The 20,680-nt window shown below is 47.1% G+C and overlaps 1 protein-coding gene across 1 annotated transcript in view; it reads right to left on the bottom strand.

Annotated features, from left to right (window-relative positions):
* Window positions 1-20,680, bottom strand: part of CEP72 (centrosomal protein 72) — a 38,110-nt gene that overhangs the window by 7,137 nt on the left and 10,293 nt on the right. Inside the window, exons 3-8 of the mRNA XM_056857860.1 lie at window positions 18,211-18,403; window positions 12,850-12,964; window positions 10,560-10,741; window positions 8,294-8,389; window positions 2,623-2,739; window positions 913-1,109 (exon numbers count right to left, since the gene is read on the bottom strand). Coding sequence (XP_056713838.1) covers window positions 913-1,109; window positions 2,623-2,739; window positions 8,294-8,389; window positions 10,560-10,741; window positions 12,850-12,964; window positions 18,211-18,403 — 900 coding nt within the window. The remainder of the gene's footprint in view (window positions 1-912; window positions 1,110-2,622; window positions 2,740-8,293; window positions 8,390-10,559; window positions 10,742-12,849; window positions 12,965-18,210; window positions 18,404-20,680) is intronic.

Here is a 20,680-nt window from a genome sequence, read left to right as displayed (position 1 = left end):
CCAGTTGTTCTTCTGAAACTAGAGCATGCCCAGCCCTGCCTCCAAATCGACTGAGCAGGAATGTTTTCTGAATTGCACCCCCTGGGCCCCAAATCAGATTCAGAAGGGCACACAGAGGGTTGGATTCCAGGGAGGAGTCCTGTAGACAGAACAGGGAGCCATTTTAACTGACTCCTCCCTCTGCCTGCAGACCTATGACTCCCTCCCCCCCCCATTCTGTTCCTGGAGGTCCCCCAGAAGGAGAATTTCAGGGGGCATTTGGGACTGCAGTGGGAAGGGGAGGCGAGGCAGTTACCCTTTCCAGCAGCTCCAAGACAGACAGGCTGTCTTAGAGAATCACCCTCTACTCTGGAACACTTTTCCTTGGGAGTCACCTGTATCACCTGTAAGGTGCAAGAGACTTTCACTCAAACTGGCCTCTGCTCAAGAAAAGGAGAATTACTAGACCAGGGGTCCCCAAGCTGGTGCCGGTGGGTGCTAGGACACCTGCCAACACCTTTTCTGGAGCCCGCCAAGGGTTTTTAGAAAGTGGCGGGGCTTTTGCCCAGCAAGGCTTCTGACCAGCCATTTGATCAGCTGTACACATTTTTAAAAGAATTGCTTTGGCAGCAGTTCCCACCACAACACCAGGTTCTTCACTGACTGAGCAAAGATAAGCTGCGGCAGCCATTTTGTGGCTGGCTCTGCCTCCTGCAGCAGACATTTTGTGGCTGCATCTGCCATGCTATGTTAGGATTCCAAAGGTACCTGCTGGCTCAAAAAGGTTGGGGACCCAGTAGTAGACCCACCCTAGAAAATGGAGCAACTATCCTGGACAACCAGATTTCACCCCTGATTATGGGAGGTCCATGCTGCCAGATGGATCTTCCTATCTACTGCTGTGCTTGAAAGAAAAGATGGGGTTCGGCTCACCAGATCTTTCTTCTTGCTGCTCAGTTCTGCCTTCAGGCTTTTGATTTGGATGCTGTGCTGTTCCTCTCGCTCAAACAGAAGCTCCGGCAAAAGCTTGTCCTCTAAGAGGAGGTTTGGAAGCGCTTGGTCCTCAAAATGGGAAGGTGGCCGGTCGTCTTCACCTTTCTGGATGGCAGATAAAACCATGCCTGCCTGAGCTGCAAATGAAAAAGGAGACACATCTAAGTCTGTGTTCAGTAAGACCACAAAAACCAAGAATCTGGCCCCAAATTGCCCTTGCATCTGGCATCCGTGGCTTTATCTCAGGGAGAAAAACAGATCAACAGCTGCCCCATGGTAAGGATGGAAAAAAAACCACCTCAGACTGATGATATACATACGGATCCTTTAATATAAAAAGGTTGCTGGTGGGGAATTCATCTCCTGTCCGGTTGATCTTGCGTGGCACCAGATCACTGCAGACAGACTCCAGCAGTAGTTCGAGGTCTGGAGTTCCAATTTAAAGCCACAGTTTTTAATTTTTTAATTCAGGAAGATCAGACACGACTTTCTTGCCAGGATTATCCCTTGCCAGATCCCTGGCAGAAGATACTGGCAAGAAGCTTCATCCAGGTCTGTGTTGGAGTGAGCGACTCAGCATTCCTGTACACTGGGGGGCGCTTCATCACTCTAAGTGTGTTTAGCATTATCTCTTTGAATGGAATGTCCCTCTCTTTGTCTTAACCTGGGAGCTGCCTGTCTTAACCTCGCTCTCCTCACAGCTTTGCATGGAGTCACACGTATCTACAGGTCTCTCCTGTAGAAGCAGAGCCACATACGTGATGCTGGACTAGCTGGCCACTTGTGACAGGGGAAAGTACTTTTTAGATTAGGTTTCTCTTTCATCCTTTCGACTGCAACCCGAATGTGAACAGAATCTATTTGAATAAATGTAACATTTTACTTTTTGCAATATACTTCTTGGGAGATTTATTTACTGCACTCAATATCACGCTTCTATGACTGGGCAAATTGTGCTACAGTCACCAAATATCCGAATAGTCTGATGCCCCTCCCCCCAGGAAGTGAGGTCTGGAGACTGCTCCAGTGCCTCAGCAATGATGCAAATGTCTTTGAGATGACTCCCATTCCCAGATGGCTCCTTCCCCGGCGACCATCTCACTGGGACGTGGAAGGTCTCTCGGTGAAATGACACGGGGGCTTCTCCCAGGTGGCTTTCCAGAGCTTGTGCTGGCCAAGAAGCTTCCCTCCAGAAAGGTCGCCAGCTGGGCCAAAGTACCAGACAGGCTGCCGCTTCTCACTTGAAAGCACCACTAGGGAAGCTTGCCTCTCATTATGGAGGACAAGTCTATCAGCAGCTACTAGCCATGCTAACTAAAGGGAACCTCCACATTCAAAGGCAGTCAACCTCTGAATCCCAGTGCCAGGAGGCAGCATCGGCCTCCACGCCCTCCAGAGGAAGCGGCTGGCCACTGTGTGAGACAAGATGCTGGACTAGATGGACTCTCGCTGGTCTCATCCAGCAGAGCTCTTCTTATGTTCCTATTCCCACTGGAAATGGTGATCCCTTGTTCTATTAGCCAGGGTAAGGGGAGAAACTGAGCCCTCCCTGGCCTAAAGAACCATTGCCACTGTCATGGCGCCCAGCTGGGGAGGAAAGGCAAATCTCTCAGGAAGACAGGCCCGGTCGCAACACACGTCCTCACTTACTAAGAAATTCCTCATTACAGTGAAGTGATCGGCAACCGTTCCAGTATTTGTCAACCAGGTCCAGAAGATGTTCTAACGATGCTCCCTCGCCCGGCAGCGTATTCTGTAAGTGGGATGCTGCTTGAGGCATGTCCTTAAACAAGGAAACACATTAAGTTTCTCTTCCAGGCAGTAAGCACACCGCCACTTTTGGGTGCTAAAAACCCGACAAATAATACCGTAAGAAGTTATTTTGGGTATAGATCTAGATCAGGGGTGGGGAACCTTTTTCCTGCCAAGGGCCATTTGCATATTTATAACATCAATCGGGGGCCATACCGGACATTGATCTCCCCGCAGGGGGGTGGGGGGAGGTTAGGGTTGCCAAGTTCCTCTTCGCCATGAGTGGGAGGTTTTTTGGGTGGCGCCTGAGGAGGACGGGGTTTGGGGAGAGACTTCAGTGCCATAGAGTCCAATTGCCAAAGTGGCCATTTTATTCAGGGGAAGTGATCTCTATTGGCTGGAGATCACTTGTAATAGCAGATCTCCAGCTAGTACCTGGAGATTGGCAACCCTAGTTCCTTACTGTTTTCTCTCTACATATCAAGACAAATGGAAAGGTGTTTGGAGGGTGGCTTGTGAGCAGTTCAAAGGTGGAATAGGACTGCACGCCCCTTCACCCAAGGGTGCTGGAGAAGCCACCGGAAAGAGGGAAAGGAGGGAGAGAGAGAGAGAAAGAAATGGAGCAAGGGAGAAAAAGAAAGAAAAGTAGGGAAAGAAAAGGACGGAGGGAGACAGAAAGAGGCTGGGAGGGGACAGCTGTCAGTGGGGCAGGACGCCGAGCCTCCGCGGGAAGGGAAGGGTCTCCCGGTGCCCCGTGAGCTGTTTTGCGCGCGCCCCCCACTTCTCTGCTGTGGGGGGAGGAGGCGGGGGGCCGTATGTGTGTGTGTTTGGAAAAAGCGGGAAGGCTTTTTCTGTCTCTGGCCATTCATGCACGGGAGGTTTTGCCTTAGATTTGCCGTTCTCCAGATGCACATTTCTCCCCCACTCCAAATTCTCAAAACTCTGTATGGGGGCTTATTGATGAGTTTTGAGAGGTTCCCCACCCCTGATCTAGATGATGTCTATCCCTTGTGAAAAAACCCTTTGAAGACTGAGTGGAATTCGAAGAGATCCTAAATCTGGGGCAAGAGGCTTGTGTCTACTATTTAGTTGACTATTTCCCCTGGAGGGCTCTGAAGTGTTCCAATGGGATCACAGGAAAGCCAGAACCGTTTGCAGAACAGAAATTCAGCAGTGCACAGTATATATGGCATGGATCTGATGTATTGACTTGAAATTTTAAACATCTGAGGAGAAAAGATCGCCAAAGAGGGAGACGTGCACTAATAGAGTTGATTTTTTTTAAAAAAGGAACAAAGATCTATGGAGGAGGAGGGTCCAGAAGGGCCCTGCAGGAAGTCACTCTCCATGGAAGGGCCAAACTACACGCAACCGCAGTGACACCGATTCCAAGGCTCGGGAGGCCCCTGTGGCTCTTCTAGGCACTGTTCTCCAAAGTGGCACATGGCCCCAGTTCCAGGAAAGAAAGCAAGGCCACTGCCCTATGGGCCCTGGGGGTGGCAGATGGTGCCCACTCTGAAAGACACCAGAAGATGGGTGAGCTTGTAAGCCTGCCTGAGCTGCAGACCACATGGTGTTGGAAGGAGGGATACCAGCCTCCAGGTGGGACATGGGGAATCCCCTGGAATTACAGCTCATCTCCAGACTACAGAGATCGGTCCCCCTGGAGAAAGAAGATGCTTTGGAGGGTGAACACTATGGCATGGTACCCCACTGAGGTCCCTCTCCTCCCCAGGGTCCACCCCCAAATGTCCAGGGGTTTCTCAACCTGGATCTGGCATCCCTCCCCCTCACACACCCTGCCGTTAAGCTGGGGGGACCTGGCAACCCTAGCTGGAAGTCAGCCCATCCACTCCCAACACACACACCCCTTCTCTGCAGACTCCACGCTGTCATCCCAACACCCAGGCAGGTGGCGAGAGGAAAGCCAGCTGTGGAGAATACAATCAACACTACCCTGGGAGCCACCCAGGAAAATGGCAAGCTGGCCACAGTGGGGCAGTGGTGACTTTACTACCCTTTCTCCAAGACCAACCACCACTCCTGTGGGAGCCTTGGCTAACTCACTCTCCCCTGAGCTGCTGTTCCCCATGCTGAGGAGGGAGTGGGAAGAAAGAGAAAAAAGGCCTTCCCTTCACTCCAGATCCACAAGGGCTGGCTGAAGTTCTGTAGTGGTGGGGAGAGACAACCCTACCCATTCAGAAGTGATCTGGTATTTTTAAAAAGTTTATAGTTCTATATCTAATAATGTTACATTGTTATATGTATCTGGGGTGGTACATGGCATACAATAGTCATGTGGCACTTTTGCTAGATGGCGATTGTGAATGTGACTCTCTGTGAGTCAGGGAGTGAGTCCAATTATGTTACAGGATACTGTTCGTTCAGCTGCAAAATGGGGCAAATAATCCCCACACAAACCCTCCGACCTGGATGGTCCAGGCTAGCCTGTTCTCATCAGATTTCAGATGCTAAGCAGGGTCGACCCTGGTTAGTACTTGGAGGGAAGACCACCAAGGAATCCCAGGGTCACTATGTGGAGGCAGGCGATGGCAAACACCTCCAATCAGCGCCACAGCTTGATGGCACTTTACACACACACACGCAATCCCCTCCCAGGCTAGTTTGAGAAAACAGTGTAGAGAGTAAAGCAGGAGCTCCTCCTCCTCCAGTGCTGCAGTCCTGAGCTGCAGTCCTGTGGCCCTTCTGTTCCCCACAGCTGCTGTTCTGATGTTTTTTGGGGAAAGTGAGCCAGGTCATGGGAACCTGGACCCGACTCGTTGCAAAGTGTAACGTGTAGTTTGGCCCTGACGGTCATGCAAAAAATTCCCAGCAAGTGCAATGCTGACCGGGGAAGAAATTAATTACCAAAGAAGTACCAATTAATGCCACTTTGAGAACTGTGGTGGAAAGATTGACAGTACCCTGATAAAGGCAGCTGTTTTTAGTGATGGACTGTGAATGAATGGTGCAAATAACCAATGCTTGGGTGTTGCGAGTATAACAAATTTGTTACTACTGATCCACTGTGAAATTCAGGCTAATATCAGACAGGCCCATTTTCCCAGTTCTCTGTAGTATTTTGCTTCAATGCCTCCTACTTGGTTATTTTGCCTGTGCTCTTCAGGTTTATGGCCCTTCCGATGATCACGTTTCTTCTTTTCAGAAGCAGCACAGTTTTCATTCAATCCTGGTAGGGTTATAGAAGGAGAACAGATCACTCCTGGGGCATAATGATTTCCTTCTAGGTGGGAAAACCTAGAATTAATTACAGGAGATCCTGAACAGAAATGTTAGAAGCACACTTCCCATCTCCAAGGCCAGAGAAGCCCCCAAGAAGAAATGACCATTCGCAGTCTAGAACAAACTTCTGCAGCCTGGCAAACTTTTCCATAGCCAAACATTTGACAAATTAGCCCATGGGAACTCTCTCGAATTTAGAGATTAGAGAAGTTGGACTGTGGCTGGGGCGATACATGCAGGTTTTAGGAAGGAAGTGAAAGCTCAAGCCAGACATCAATCCTTCTCCCCTCCAGTCCCAGCCAGGCAACTTTGGGGACAGCAAGGACCCGGGGGGGGGGGGGGGGGAGAAAACCACGGGAACACACAAGCTAGATCCTCTCCCATTCAAGATGGGGACTGCCAGGAAAAATATTTTGCCGGTTCTGAAATGAACACATAAACACACGAATCTGCCTTATACCAAATCCGAACATTGGCCCATCCAAGTCAGTACTGTCTACCCAGACTGGGAGCAGCTCTCCAGGGTCTCAGGCAGAGGCCTCTCACATCACCTGCCACCTGATCCTCTTAACTGAAGATGCTGCAGATTCAACCTGGGATTTCCTGCAGGCAAAGCAGAAGCTTTTCCATTAAGCCACAGCCCCTCACAAGAGTGCAAAGGCAGAATGAAATGTGGAGGAGAGGGAAATATAACAGAAAAATGAAAGAAGGCCTGAGGCTTTAGAATCCATGACTTTTGTCTTAGGAACTCTGTCCATAGCATACCATAAGCAGTTGGCTGGAGGAGAGGCCAAGGAGAACCAGATGAGAACTTTCTGCTAGATGCAAACTTAAGTTTAATCTGAGAAATCTGCACACAACGTGCACTAGGCCACATATTACAAAAACAGTCAAGAAAGTTTCCTACAAACCCCTAGCTGGTTCAAAGGAAAAGACACTAAATAACCAGGAGAAGATGTGATGGGCATGTTATTGATTTATTTACTTCAGTTGTAGTCCACCTATCTCACTGAGACCCAAGGCAGATCATAAAACATTAAAAAAACCATTTCAATCAGACAGCATAAGACATCCAGTAACAATGCAATTAGACTAGGATTACAGAAATTTGGATCAGTGCAGACAGAAAACTAATGCAAAGGCATACCATAAACAGAGCTGAGAGGGGATTAGAAGACAGTACATTAAAAGCAAGGTGATACTACACAATAACACTGCAATATTGATGTGAAACTCTGTCAGTAATTTACTATTCCTAGTCTGTCCTAAGAAAAAAATGTACCGATAACTGTTTTCTGCACAAGCAATGTTCAAGCAGTGGCTCAACAAACACTTGTCAGGGATGCTGTAGGCTTATCCTGCATTGAACAGGGGGTTGGACTAGATGGCCTGTATGGCCCAACTCTGTGATTCTATGATTCTACGGAGAGAAACTAGATAGAACTACAGCTAAATAAAGGATATAAATAGCAAATGGCATATCAGGAGAATCCACATGATGGCACCATTAGCACAAAAACTGATCAGAGAACTTCTGGAAGGAATTCAGTAGAACATTTTCTAAGCAATTCTACCCATCCCAAATATTTGGGGCACGCAACACCCTAAATTTACAGCATACTTAAGCTTTTTGCTCAGCAGGAACATGAACATTACCCAACATGCTCTGCCAAAGAGGAGAAATTTCTGAAGACTGAAACTTTGGCTTTCATTGGGAAAAAGGACCCCCCTCCAAATAACACAAAGAAATAGCAGACATTATGCTCACTGCCAGTTAAAATGAGTCCATTTACTGAGTGACCTCAAACAAGACTGAGGGCCAAGCGAGATCCCACACTCCACCTGCCGCAGCCATCACCGAAAGCAGCACTGAGTCACGTTGCTCTCTGATCTCTCTCTGGAACCTTTAGGGCAGAGGGCCCCAACCTTTTCCAGCCAGGAAAGGTGCTGGCAGGTACCACGGTGCCCACAAGCACCACATTGGGAACCCTGCTCTAGGGGATCTTACCCATGCCCTGAGATCATGATGTGTTTGTTACACTTCCCCAGCCACACACCACAACCCTGGCTGCAGATGGTAGTGGGGCAGGAATATCACCACTCAGGTAATCTCGACACAATTTTTCAGGATGGATGTGTGGCTGCTTTTTGAAGTGCTACTAGCACACATAAGACTCTATCAAGCGTGGCCCCAGACTACATTTTCAAACAGCCATTTTACCTGGATAGGGTGTAAAATGAACATGTCCTGCGACTTTTTCACATGCTTCGGCTTCATCATGGAACATCAAGCTTGGATCTCTCTTGGGCCACTCTGGCGTCTTACAGTCTAAAAATGCCACATTGACGCTTTTTTTCCGATTCACAGCAACTGGTGACACTGGCGAATCAGGCAAGTGTCTACCTTCTTGAGAAGAAAAAACTCACATTATGACAGCATATTTTGAAATTTATACACACACACATACTTATACTACTCTCTTATAATCAGTACAGTAAATGAAATATATACGAGAGAGAGGGGGGTAGAATGTAAACTCTAGTTTAGGGCACTGTTACAGTGGTTTTAATGAGACAAAAGGACCAAGTTACAGACGCAAGTGGGTGAAGTGGGTACCCTTGGCTGAACCAATTCAGGTGGCAGGTAAGGGGTGGTGGCTCTATGCCAAAAAAACTCCTCCTCTATATATGTATGAACTAGGAGGTCAGGGATAAGGGCTCAGACAGCTTTCTAGGTGAAATTATGTCCACTCAGAAGCATTTAAAAACATGCAATGCCTGGCTGATTTCCATCATCATAATAAACCATGGTTTTGCTTAAACCCAGAGTTTGTTGTAGAAACCCCAGATAGTCTATCAGACATCCATAACAGATCACAGCTGCTTTGTAAACCCAGTTGGGCTGCTGTTAAATCTTCCAGTTAGTACCAGATAGTTAGGTAATTCCAGCTGGTTTTCCTTTCCCACCTCCCAGCTGAAACTCTGGGTGTGATCCCAAGCTCCCTAGCATGGCCAGGCTACTTGGCAAAGCCCCCCCCCCCACAAACACACACACACATACAGCCCACTTGCTATTGGCTGGCTGCAGTCAATTGAACAGGAAGAAGAGTAAGGCAAGCCAAGCAATACTCCAATGCCAAGGGAGCACCAGAGCCCCTACCTATTGCATTGAGCACCCCATGCTACTGTTTTAAAAGGCTCAAAGGGGGGCATAACTAGCCTGCCCCCAACCTCCATTGAATCTGCTGCCTGGACCTCTCCATGTCTCTCTGTGGCTACAGGACTGACCACGGAAGGCAGTCTGGTCCCAAGCTCAGCATTTATTTACTCTGCCCTTATCCATCCATGTGATAACCTGGGGTATGTTCTCTCTTTAGCTAGCTGCCTGCCTGCCCCATCCTCTCCCCCCATGCAACCCCTGGTGTCAGAATCCCAGATGCTGAAGACTCTACTGTGGGGGTCCTCAATGTGGTGCCTGTGGGTGTCATGGCACTCACTAACACCTTTCCTGGTGCCCACAAAGTGCTTTTAGAAAGTGGGCAGGACTAGGTGGGGCTTTTGCCCAACAGGGCTTCTGATTGGCTGTGTAGATTAAAAGTCATCTTGTTAAACAGAGCTTCTGTCCAAAATGTTGATGAGTTACTATTACGGTTATATATAACCTCAAGCCCTGACATTGTGTGGTTGGCTTGACCTCCTGTAGCATCTATTTTGTGACTGGCTCCACCTACCATGGCAGCAATTTTGTGATTGTGTTCACTGCCCTCTGTCAGTATTCCAAAGATGCCTGTGGGCTTAAAAAGGTTGGGAACCCCTGACTGACTCCATATACTAATGGAGGGAATGTCCCAGCCAAGCGGTCAGTGCCTCACTAACTGCTTTTAAAACTTCTCTAACAACTAGGGCAGTGGGTCCCAACCTGGGGTACACATATCCCCAGGGGTACGAAACAGGACATTTAGGAGTACGCGATAAAAATTGAATAGCGGTGGGGGAAAGCATTTGAAAAAGCAGCAACTATATTAATTACAAACATTTTGGTAATATGATGTGTACAATTTATGGAAATGGACTGCCAAGGCTGCACTCGTCTTGTTAGTGGCTTGTTAGTGGCTGCACTTGTTAGTGGGCTGCACTCGTCTTGTTAGTGGCTTCCTAGAGGCACCTGGTTGGCCACTGTGTGAACAGACTGCTGAACTTGATGGACCTTGATCTGATCCAGCAGGGCCTTTCTTATGTTCTTAAGGGGTACACAAGTGAAAAAAGGTTGGCAAACACTGATCTAGGGCAACGTTAGGATCCCAAAGAACAGCTATTCCTTTGGCAGCCTTAATTGACCCTAGCACAACACAGGAGGGCAGAAGGCCGTTTTGACAAACTCTGAGTTTGTCACTGTGGTGGCACAATGATGATGCACGCTGAGGACAGGTTTGCTTGGGACACAAAGCCTCAGCTCCCAGTATATGCCACAGCCAGGTCAACACTTAAGGACTAGTTGTCCATCCTGATTTAAAACTATAGTGATGACAGCAGCAGCACCCCACATCCCCCCCACACACACACCCCAAACAGGAAATGCAAAAGCCACGTACTGTTTGAAATGTGAAATTGAACCTCAGGGTCCCTTTTAGTTGAGCCGGTCACTCCCGGAGGCTTACTTAAGACGTGCTCGCACTTGGCAATTAGGTTGAGGACGGCCTCATCATCTTCGTCCATCACTGAGCACTTCTTGGACAGGGAGTAAACGTACTCTGCTCTTTTATGGATGGACGTGCTGCAGAAAACAAGGCATTGGTTGATTCAATGCAGCCTCTGTTTGGTGCTAGGCAACCTTGTAACTTAAGAAAACTAAGTAAGAGACAGAAAAGAGCCATCGTTTCATTCTAATTAACACACTTTTGATGAGGGAGACCAGACTTGTTGGCCTAGTAGGTAACACTTTAAGTGGTGGTGGAAAGTGCTATAATGTCACAGCTGACTTAGGGCGACCCTGTAGGGATTTCAAGGCAAGAGACGTCCAGAGGTGGCTGGGCATTGCATAGCGACCCTGGGCTTCCTTGGTGGTCTCCCATCCAAGTACTAACCAAGGCCGACCTTGCTTAGCATCCGAGATCTGATGAGAACAGGCTAGCCTGGGCCATGCAGATCAGGGTTGGGGGGATTATTTGCCCCATTTTGGAGCTGGAGACTGTCACGCACTCACAGCCTGACTTACCTCCAAGGGTTGTTGTGAGGATAAAATGGAGGAGAGGAGAACAATGTAAGCCACTTTGGAATGAAGTAAATAAACATAGAAACACACTCAGGAGACCATTAAGCCTCTCTAAACCTTCTCACTGGATGTAGAGCTGGCTGAAAATGAAGACTGCGTAATTCCGTTTAGGCTTTGTCCACCTGCTCTCCCCTCCCCCCCCCCCATCATCCTGCTTCCACGTTATCCCGAGCGGGATGAACCCAGGAGGAAAAACGGTTCCATTTCAAAATGGAATGGTGAGTCCTTAACGACTTGGTGCCATCCCAGTGCCAGTGGATTTCATCCAAGCTGCTTGAAGAAGTATGCCTCCCCCCTTGCCTGGCAATCTCAGTAAGAGGAGCCTAGCCAACCCAGTCAGCACGGGAAGCAGCCAATGTTGGAAGTGAAGGACTTTTACGCTGCCTCATAACTTCAGACTTCAGAGGGGACTAGACTAGAGAGTCAGAGAGATAGAGGGGACAAGACACTAGGCATCCTTTCTCTACTGCTCTGACACTATCCCTTTGATGTGCAGACTGATACTCACAGGGAAACTTCTTTCCTTCCTGCTTTCACACCTCCACAAGCATGCACACTTCTCCATGAGGGTAGGACGTAGGTCCTGTATCTCCCTCCATACTAGTTAGTTAGACTAGATTAGGAATTTATATCTGCCCTATCCTATCTAGAAATGGATTTTCTATAGTAAAGTAAGCATATTAGTTTGAAAAGAAAAAGAGGCTCTATGTAACTTTGTTCTTAGTCCAGCAGACAGACCTGAACGGCTTTGCTGGCTGCAGTAGCCTTTGAGCACTCTGCTAAATTCAGATTTTGTACAAAAGCCAACAGATAATACACCTTTTTGGAAGTGACTTAAGATCATCTAATATGGCCCTGATGAAAATACCATTGAGTGGAAGCCACACTGTTCCAAGTGAGGTAAGGGCCTTTCCTCTTGAGGACCAGAACTTTGAAATTGTTCTTCTGCAGAAAAGCTGTGCGGTTTTATCTATAGAAATGGGCTTAGACTGGGGGTCCCCAAAATAGTGCCCGTGGGCACCCTGGTGTCTGTTGACACCTTGAACCCATCAAAGGTTCTTTAAAAGTGGGCGGGGCCAGGTGGGCTGCTGATTGGCCACTGAAGATCTCGTTGGCGGGACAGATTAAAACAACATTGTTTTGGTGGCAGCTGCCACGTTGTTTTCTCTCTCACTCCTTTTCCCCAGTGTATATTGAAAAATTACTCCTCTCATCCCCTGCCCTGGGGTTCCTTCTGCGTGTTTGTGTCTGGCCCTGCCTCCCATGGTGGCCATTTTGTAGTTGTGCCTACAACCCTGTATCAGAATTTGAAAGGGGCCCACAGGCTCAAAAAACTTGGGGAACCCCAGCTTGGACCTATCTTTGCTGCCGTGCTTTCAGAAGCCGAGTCTGCTCAAAGGGTTCTCTCTGCTTGGATGTTTACGTATTTTGCTTTTACCGTATTTTTGTTTGATGGTTGTATATTTTATTACAGTTTAGTATGGTACACCTCTTGGGAGATTTACACTAAAATGGGGGTGAGGGAGCTGCTTTCCACTCAAGATAACTCCCCTTCCTGTGTAGCCATTGTGATCTCAGTCCATTGCTTTCAAACCAAAACCATGCCATACCTCTCTGTTTGGGGCTCCTCTGGTGCCTCAGGGGGCTTCTGGAATTCATACGCTTGCTCTGGAGTGAAATGCAAAAGGGAGGCTTTTCGCTCACGGTCTCTCACAGGACAGTCATCTAGGAAAAATCGCATGAGAAAGGAGAACAGTAGTGAATGAATTTTAGTTACAGAGGCTGGAATAATTATTTCCAAAATTGAAGGTGATTTTTTCCTTAATTGCTGTACTTATAAACAATAAAGGCAGGAAATTTAAATTTAACAAATCAGAGATGTGACTGAGGAAAAAAGACCCACGCTCCCAAGATAATATAAGCCTTTTTTAGCATCCCAAAAATCTAGTAGACCCTGATATGGATGGCCCAGGCTAGCCTGATCTTGTCACATCTCAGAAGCTAAGCATGGCCAGCCCTGGTTAGTACGCAGATGGGAGACCATCAAGGAAGTCCTGGGCTGCTACGCAGAGGCAGGCAATGGCAAACCACCTTTGGTGGTCTCTTGCCTTGTGAGGGGTTGCCAAAAGTCAGCTGTGTCTTGACGACACTTTCCACCACCGTATCTAGCAGACCGTTGGGGCAGCTGCCACAACCAGCAAGAGGAGATGAGCAGGGAAAGCAGGGGGTGGAGCCAGCAATATGGGAAGAGGAAGCAGAGACAGGAAGGCAGAGGGAGGGAGGAAGAGTAGGTGGTGTTGAAAGGAAAGACAGAAAAAGAAGAGGCAAAGGTGAGCCAGAGCAAGAAAGGAGAAAGCAGGGGGAGGAAGAAATGGGGACTCCTTTCCAGTGCTAGACCTTGCACTGTCCTTCCTCTTATCTTACAGTAGGTTCTTTTCTGTTCAAACTGGAAATGGTTGACCAGAGAAGGCTTCAAGAACTGGATGATTCTTCTTCCTCTGACAGTAGATGGTTGAGGTCCAGCAGAGAAGGGCAAAGCTACAAGGAGTCCCATGGTGGGCTACAATTACTGGAACTGTTGGTGGTGGAGAGTGCTATCAGGTTTTGGCCAACTTATGGCAACCCTGTAGGGTTTTCAAAGCAAGGGATGATCACAGGTGGTTTGCCATTGCCTGCCTGGGCTTGCTTGGTGGTCTCTCATCCAAGTATTAGCCAGGGCTGACTTTGCTTAGCTTCCAAGATGTGATGAGACTGGGCTAGCCTAGGATAATTTGTTTGCAAAATCCCATCAATATCAGTGGGACTTCACCCAGTGTTATGGAAGCCTAAATTGCTGTATTGTATTGGCCTTTCCCCCTCTTTATCTATCAATGAGTGCTGATTAGGGACTGTAGCTTAGCAAACCAAAATCCTGGCTACTGTGCAGGGCCAACTCTTTTCCTGCATACGGATTCCAAGCATAAAAGCCAGTCACTGTTCCAACTTTGTTCTTTTTTACACTTTAGAGAACATTCCCAGAATGTCCAGGCAAAAGCCTTAATTTTGGGAAGGATACCAGACACATAGAGACAAGGGTTTTCTTTTAGATTAAAAAAGAGAAAGAATGAGAATGATAAAGGACCTTCCCTAGAAGACAGAGGCCCACATTTTAGGAGTGCTTCTGGATTTAGCGATGCATTTGAATATGGGAATCATTTCAGAGGGTAGTGGTTCTGGTCTGTAGCGAAACAGCTAGATCTGAGTCCAGTAGAACCTTAGAGACCAATAAGGTTTCGGGGCATATCTTTGAAACATCACTCCCACCTTCTCTCTGGAATATAAGCACTCAGACATCTCCATTCCAACTCGTATCTGACAAAGGGAGATTTGACTCTTGAAAGCTCATACCCCGAAAATCTTGTTGGTCTCTAAGGTGCTACCGGACTCAAATTTAACTTGTATATATTGGTGGCAGCAATTACCAGGCACACTTTTTAATCAGCTAAGACTGGTCCACCACCTTGACGGGAAGGAAGTGACCACTGTTATGCCTCTCCTGACAATCTACAGGTGAAACCATTGCAATGCAGGGCATAGCCTAGAAGCTACACAGTTCATCGTGAGCCTGCCATCTTGGAAGCAACATTATCACCCCAGTTTTGAACCATCAACATTGATTCCCAGCTTATTTTCAGGCCCTTTCAAAGGGATGTTATCCCTTTGAAGCCAGGATGTAAATATTTTAATCAATAAAGTAAATAAAGCAGACGTACAATTTGCCACTCCTCTGTTCACTTGGCATAAGTGCCAGTTGCTCTGGGCATGCCAGCCTGGGAGTGATCATCATGACTTCAGGCTAAATAAGCATCCCTTTTGCTTCAAGGTGTAATTACTCTGTCAAAGAGCTGGACCTCAGAAGCTTTTCCAATGAGCACATGAAGCTGCCTTGCACTGAATCAGATCCTTGGTCCATCTGGGTCAGTATTGTCTACTCAGACTGGCAGCAGCTCTCCAAGGTCTCAAGCAGAGGTCTTCCACATCACCTCCTACCTGGTTCTTTTTAACTGGAGACACCGAGGATTGAACCTGGGACCTTCTGCATGCCAAGCAGATGTCCTACCACTGAGCCACGGCTTGACATGCTGGCAGGCCAGAGAATCCCTCCCTTCTGGGTCCCAGAGGTTTGGCTGCAGGACAATCCTAACCTGGGCTTCCAATCGAAGGAGACAGTGGAGCCTGGGACTCAGCCTCCACCAAGGCCACTTGTCCTGAGCCTGGGGAGATCTTGAGGTCAAGCGAAGCAGCGATGGTCTGAGGTGACTGGAACAAGAGCTGGCCTAAGTTACCCCGAAGATAGTTGCAGTTGGTGGCTGTGTCAGTCTGCAGTAAAACAGCCAGATTCAGGTCCAGGAGCACCTGAGAGACCAACAAGATTTTGGGGAGACCAACAAGATCTTGGGGGTATGAGCTTTTGAGAGTCTGGAAAGCTCATACTCCCAAGAAATCTTGTTGGCCTCTACAGTGCTCCCAGACTTGAATCTACCTAAGTTACTGTAAGTAACCCATTACAAGGACCGAGAACTGAGATGGCTGGGGCTGGCCCAATGGCAGCTTAATTTCTCTCCACAGAATATTTAATAGAAAAAGTAGGAAACAATGAAGTAAACCGTTTTCTTATCAAAGCCATTACGTGTGCACTCGGATCAATGTATCTAATGAAATCACATTTGTAAAAATTGTTGAAATGCAGCCATAAAACAGAATAAAGGTTCCTTTCATCGGCAAACTGTGAAAATGTTCAAAGAACTGTTTTATGGCCAAGGTTTAGCCCTTTAACTGCTCCCAATTGGGCTCAGCAAATGGAAGTCACCTTTCCCTCCCCTCCTGGCCTGCCAATCGCTGACAGTTATGGTGCATTAGCCTTTGTTCCTCAAGGTGGAACTCCCAAGAACTTGGTTTAAAAAGCCGCAATCAATAAACCTCTCGCCTTTGAGTCAACGGTTTTGTGACTTCATGTGCACAATACAGAAAAGCCAATCTCAGATCCTACACCTGTTGACTTCCCCCACCCCTCAAATCCTTACACTTACAAAGGAAAATGAACTAGGCTCTCTACTAAGATTTACCAGCCATCAAGATGGTCTGTTCCTATTTAAAACTAAACTTTCTCTCTCTCTAACTCCGTTTTGTCTTTCATGATTGGCTATTTCCAGATTGGCAAAGGCTGAGGGTAAATCTGGTGGTTGTGGTAGTGGAAAGTGCCATTGAGTCACAATGGACTTATGGAGACCACTCAAGGGGTTTTCAAGGTAAGAGACGAAGAGAGGTAGTTTGTCTACTTATCTCCTGAGATCTGATGACAATGGGCTACCTTGGGTCATCCAGGGCAGGGCGGGTAAATTTAGGGGGCACTAAAATAGTTAAGGGCATAGCGTGAGGCTAGAAAACCAGGAGTGGCTCCTTTGAGGAGAAGCCGAAGGCTCTGATGGCCATTTGAAAAGTCCACTGACAAGAGCCATAAAAGGTAGAAACAATGGTCATTTACACATGGCTGTTTTGTCTTGCGATTCTCCCGCAAATGTAGCGAATCTCCGTTGTCGTAACGTGTGGTCATCTGCCTGCCTGCAGGTCCAACCTACTTCTGTTGTGAAATTTCCCCAGGATTTGCCATCCTAGTTTTGTTGCAAAAGTAAATAAAAAATCGTGGCAATTGCAAGTGGCAGCTGGTGCATGCTTCAGTGAGCGGGTCAACTCCCCTTCATACCGACATTCCCCCATTCCACTTTCCCCCTACCATTCTTCCTCCCATTTTCCTCTCGGGGGACCTCAGCAACATGTCCGCCATTGCCCGGAATGCCCGTACATCTCCTGAGTGTTCCTTTGTTCTAATTTTCTTTTTTTAAGAAAAAAGAGCTGGACGGTATGTCAGTACACGGTATGTCAGTATACCAACGAATCAGAGTGGCAGGCCAGCGATGCTTCAGTATTTGAGAAAACACAGCAGTAACAAGAAACAGGGAAGTGCTCTCCTATACATTCACAAACACACACTCCTCTGCTGCAGCAGCTGCTGCTGCAAAGAGGCACACAATGCGGGAAGGAATAAGTAATAGTAATAGTAATGTAATAGTAATAGTAATGGCTCCCCTCCCCCACCAAGAACAAAGAGGCAGCCTTCCTCCAAGGTCTGCGAAAGCCTACCCCCCCCCAGTGCTCCTTCACTGCCTTGCTGCACCCTAAAACTCATGACACCAGGATGTTTTTATTTTGCAAAGGCAGACAAAGACAGATCCAAGAGGAGGGGGGAGGTCTAAAACCATGCTTACTAAAAAAAAAAAAAGAGGAAGTTTAATGTTGAAACGACGGTATACCAGCATGCCGGTATATAAAAAAATTATATATATATGTTAAAAACCCTCAGTGTTAGGTCAACCCTTAACTGGCCTCAGCCAATCACAAAGCGGTGACGAAAATGATGACCACCTCCCTACTATCCTGCGGTGCTGCACATGGGAACATTGCTCCCTGGTGTTTTGCAGGATTGATGCAGGGCACAGTTCACCATGTGTTCAATTTTTTGACCTCGGGATAGAAAAGCGTGAGACATGAGAGGGACAAATCAGTGACATCCTAGCCATGTGTAAACGACCAGTGAGTTGGACCGAGCAGTTTGTCAGCAGAAGGCACCGACAGAAGCAAATCTTTCTCTGGTTCTCCTCCTGCCAGCAGTCCCCTCTTGTGCCCATGGATCACTGTATCCAACCCAGTAACGTACAACAGTGTAAAGGAATGATCGTGTAACTTGCCCAACTCCTTCAGGCAGGCTAATTCAGACACTAAATGGAGCGATTCTTCAGATCACAATATTTTGCAAATATATATATGGGCAGGACAAGTGATGTTTTGAAACTACCATGCTGAAGTCCTGAGATCAGGTTCACGCTCTGGCCTCATATTCCTTATCTGAAAAACAGCCTGGTCAATCTCCTTACCCAGTTGCCTGAGGTTGGGGAGCATGTGCACAACAAAAGGACGATAATCCGATTCATTTTTAATGACAGGATTCAGTCGGAGGTCCACTTCCTGCAGCGCTGTTAAGGTTTGGAGGCGAAACACTTCTGAGAGCGAGGAAATGCGATTGAAATAGAGATTCAGCTTTTCTAAGCTTGTGAGATGCTGAAGGCCCTGTTGAAAGATACAAAAATAGAAAGGAGTTTTGCACTGGCTCCTACTTGTTACAACTCCACAAATAGCTCCTCTTTAATCTGAGTCAGATCAGATAATTCCTGTAACACCAACTTTTTTGAGTCTGAGCATTTCAGGGGAGCTCTAAGCAAGTGCGTCAACTGACAAGCCTCAAAGGATGGTGGCTTGCATGGTTCATAGTCCAGTGGCCAAGGAGGGACACATTGCCAGTATGATCCACCTGTATTGGAGTGCTTCTGGACTCATGGCTCTACATTGGCTTAATGGTAGAGCACATGCTTGGTGTGCAGAATATCCCAGATTCAATCCCCAGCATGTCCAGTGGAAAGGATCATGTAGCAGGTGATGTGGAAGACCACTGCCTGAGACCCTGGAGCCACTGCCAGTCTGAATAGACTATACTGACCTTGATAGACCAGCAGTCTGATTTAGTATAAGGCAGCTTCTTGTATTCATTCAGGCTGAAATAAGGTAGGTGGCCAGGAGAGATTTTCACCAGCTTTTCCATCCAGGTTCCTCAACCAATTCCCTTATGATTCGGATTTAGTGATTGTGAGAATATGGACGGCGATCTCAAAAACGCACCACTGCAAACGCTGCTCTGCACGGCTGCCCCTGAGATGCCACCTAATGCAGAGGGCAATAGTGTTCTTTCCGGGGGGGGGGGGGGGTGTCACTGCAAGCTCATGACACAGTCTGCACTGGTCTGCAGCTGGCAGCCAGATCCAGCCCCCAAACAGTTGCCAGCTGGCCTGTTGCTCGCTTAAAAAAATTAACTTTAAAGCTTTAAATGTTTAGTTGTAACCCCCAAACAGAAAAGAAATACAAATATTTAAAAAACAACAATGGTGGCAAGTCTACAGATAAGCATCTACCAAAGGTTTCCAAATATCTAAAAATATGTCCATGCACAATTGTAGTCTATATGCTGTACATTCAAATGCTGATAAGGTCGTAAAGTCCTCAATCCGCTGGATTACAGGAGATGGCCATTGGTCACTCCAGTGTTGTAATATAAGCCTTTTAGTAACAGTAAGGGCACGGGAGGGTCCATTTTAGTTTTACATCAGCTAGCCTCCAAGAGACAGGCAAAGAGCATCTGTTGCTCTCTTGAACCCGTGCCTTCATCCACAATTTTGACAGGAGTTGTTTGCCAAGGCTGTTCTTGGGTGAGCCGTTTCCCCCCATGAACACATGAAGCTGCCTTATACGGAATCCAACCCTTGGTCTATCAAAATCAGAATCGTCAGACACTAATAACGGCACTTTCACACAGCCCAAATAATCCACTTTCAATCCACTTTCACTGCACCTTAACAATCATTTGCAAGTGGATTTTGCCAGTTCACACAGTAAAATCCACCTTAAAAGTGCATTGAAAGTGGATTGAAAGTGCATTATTTGGGCTGTGTGAAAGTGCTCTTAATGTTGATTCACTAAATGTTTGATAGACGCAAAAGTTATCTTTCAAGTATATTATATCTTTCAAGTATATTATATATACAATTGGCCCGAACACTTTTTCTTTCCTTCATTACATAACCGGGCAATTATTTGATTGTAAAATGTTGTTGAAAAGCAGGGTAATGTAGTATGCTCGATTTGATTTCCAATTTTTGATTTTTCAATTGTATGTTGGATACCATTACGCCTTCCCCTTTCCAATTTTTCCCTTTTGTATCCCTTTTATTATACAATAAACAAAAAAAAATACAAAAAAAAAGGTCTACTCAGACCGGCAGCGGCTCTCCAGGGTCTCAGGCAGGGGATGATGATCGCTGGGGCCACCATGAGGGCAGGAGCACTGGCGGGAATACCACAGAGCAGGGAAGAAGCTTTAGCATCAATCTCAGGGAACCACTCCCAACAGAGACAAACCAGAAGCCACATTCCCTCTGGCCTGGGTGACAAGACGCCTCATCCCCTGGACTAGAAACATCTGCAAGCTGTGCAGAGTTCTTTCCCCAGGGCCAACTGGGCAGCCATAAGCACAGCTGCAGAAACTGCAGAGACCCAGGAAGGAGTTTTAGCATCCCTGTTCTCAGAGCCTCTCAGTCATTTTACCACCAAGGGAAAAGCCAGAAGCCATCTTTCATTTTTTTCAGGTGAATCCTTACTGCAGGACACCTTGAAGATCCTTTGATTAAAAGCAGGATATTCATCTTCAAATAAACAAGCCTCCCCATGGATATCTTTTCTCTCCTCCGGAAAGTTAATTACAATGTGCCAGCTTTTCTCCAGGTGGGATTTCATATT

This window comes from Euleptes europaea, chromosome 11, assembly GCF_029931775.1.
Source record: "Euleptes europaea isolate rEulEur1 chromosome 11, rEulEur1.hap1, whole genome shotgun sequence".
Classification (NCBI taxonomy): domain Eukaryota; kingdom Metazoa; phylum Chordata; class Lepidosauria; order Squamata; family Sphaerodactylidae; genus Euleptes; species Euleptes europaea.
This window is presented reverse-complemented; position numbering and strand designations above follow the sequence as displayed.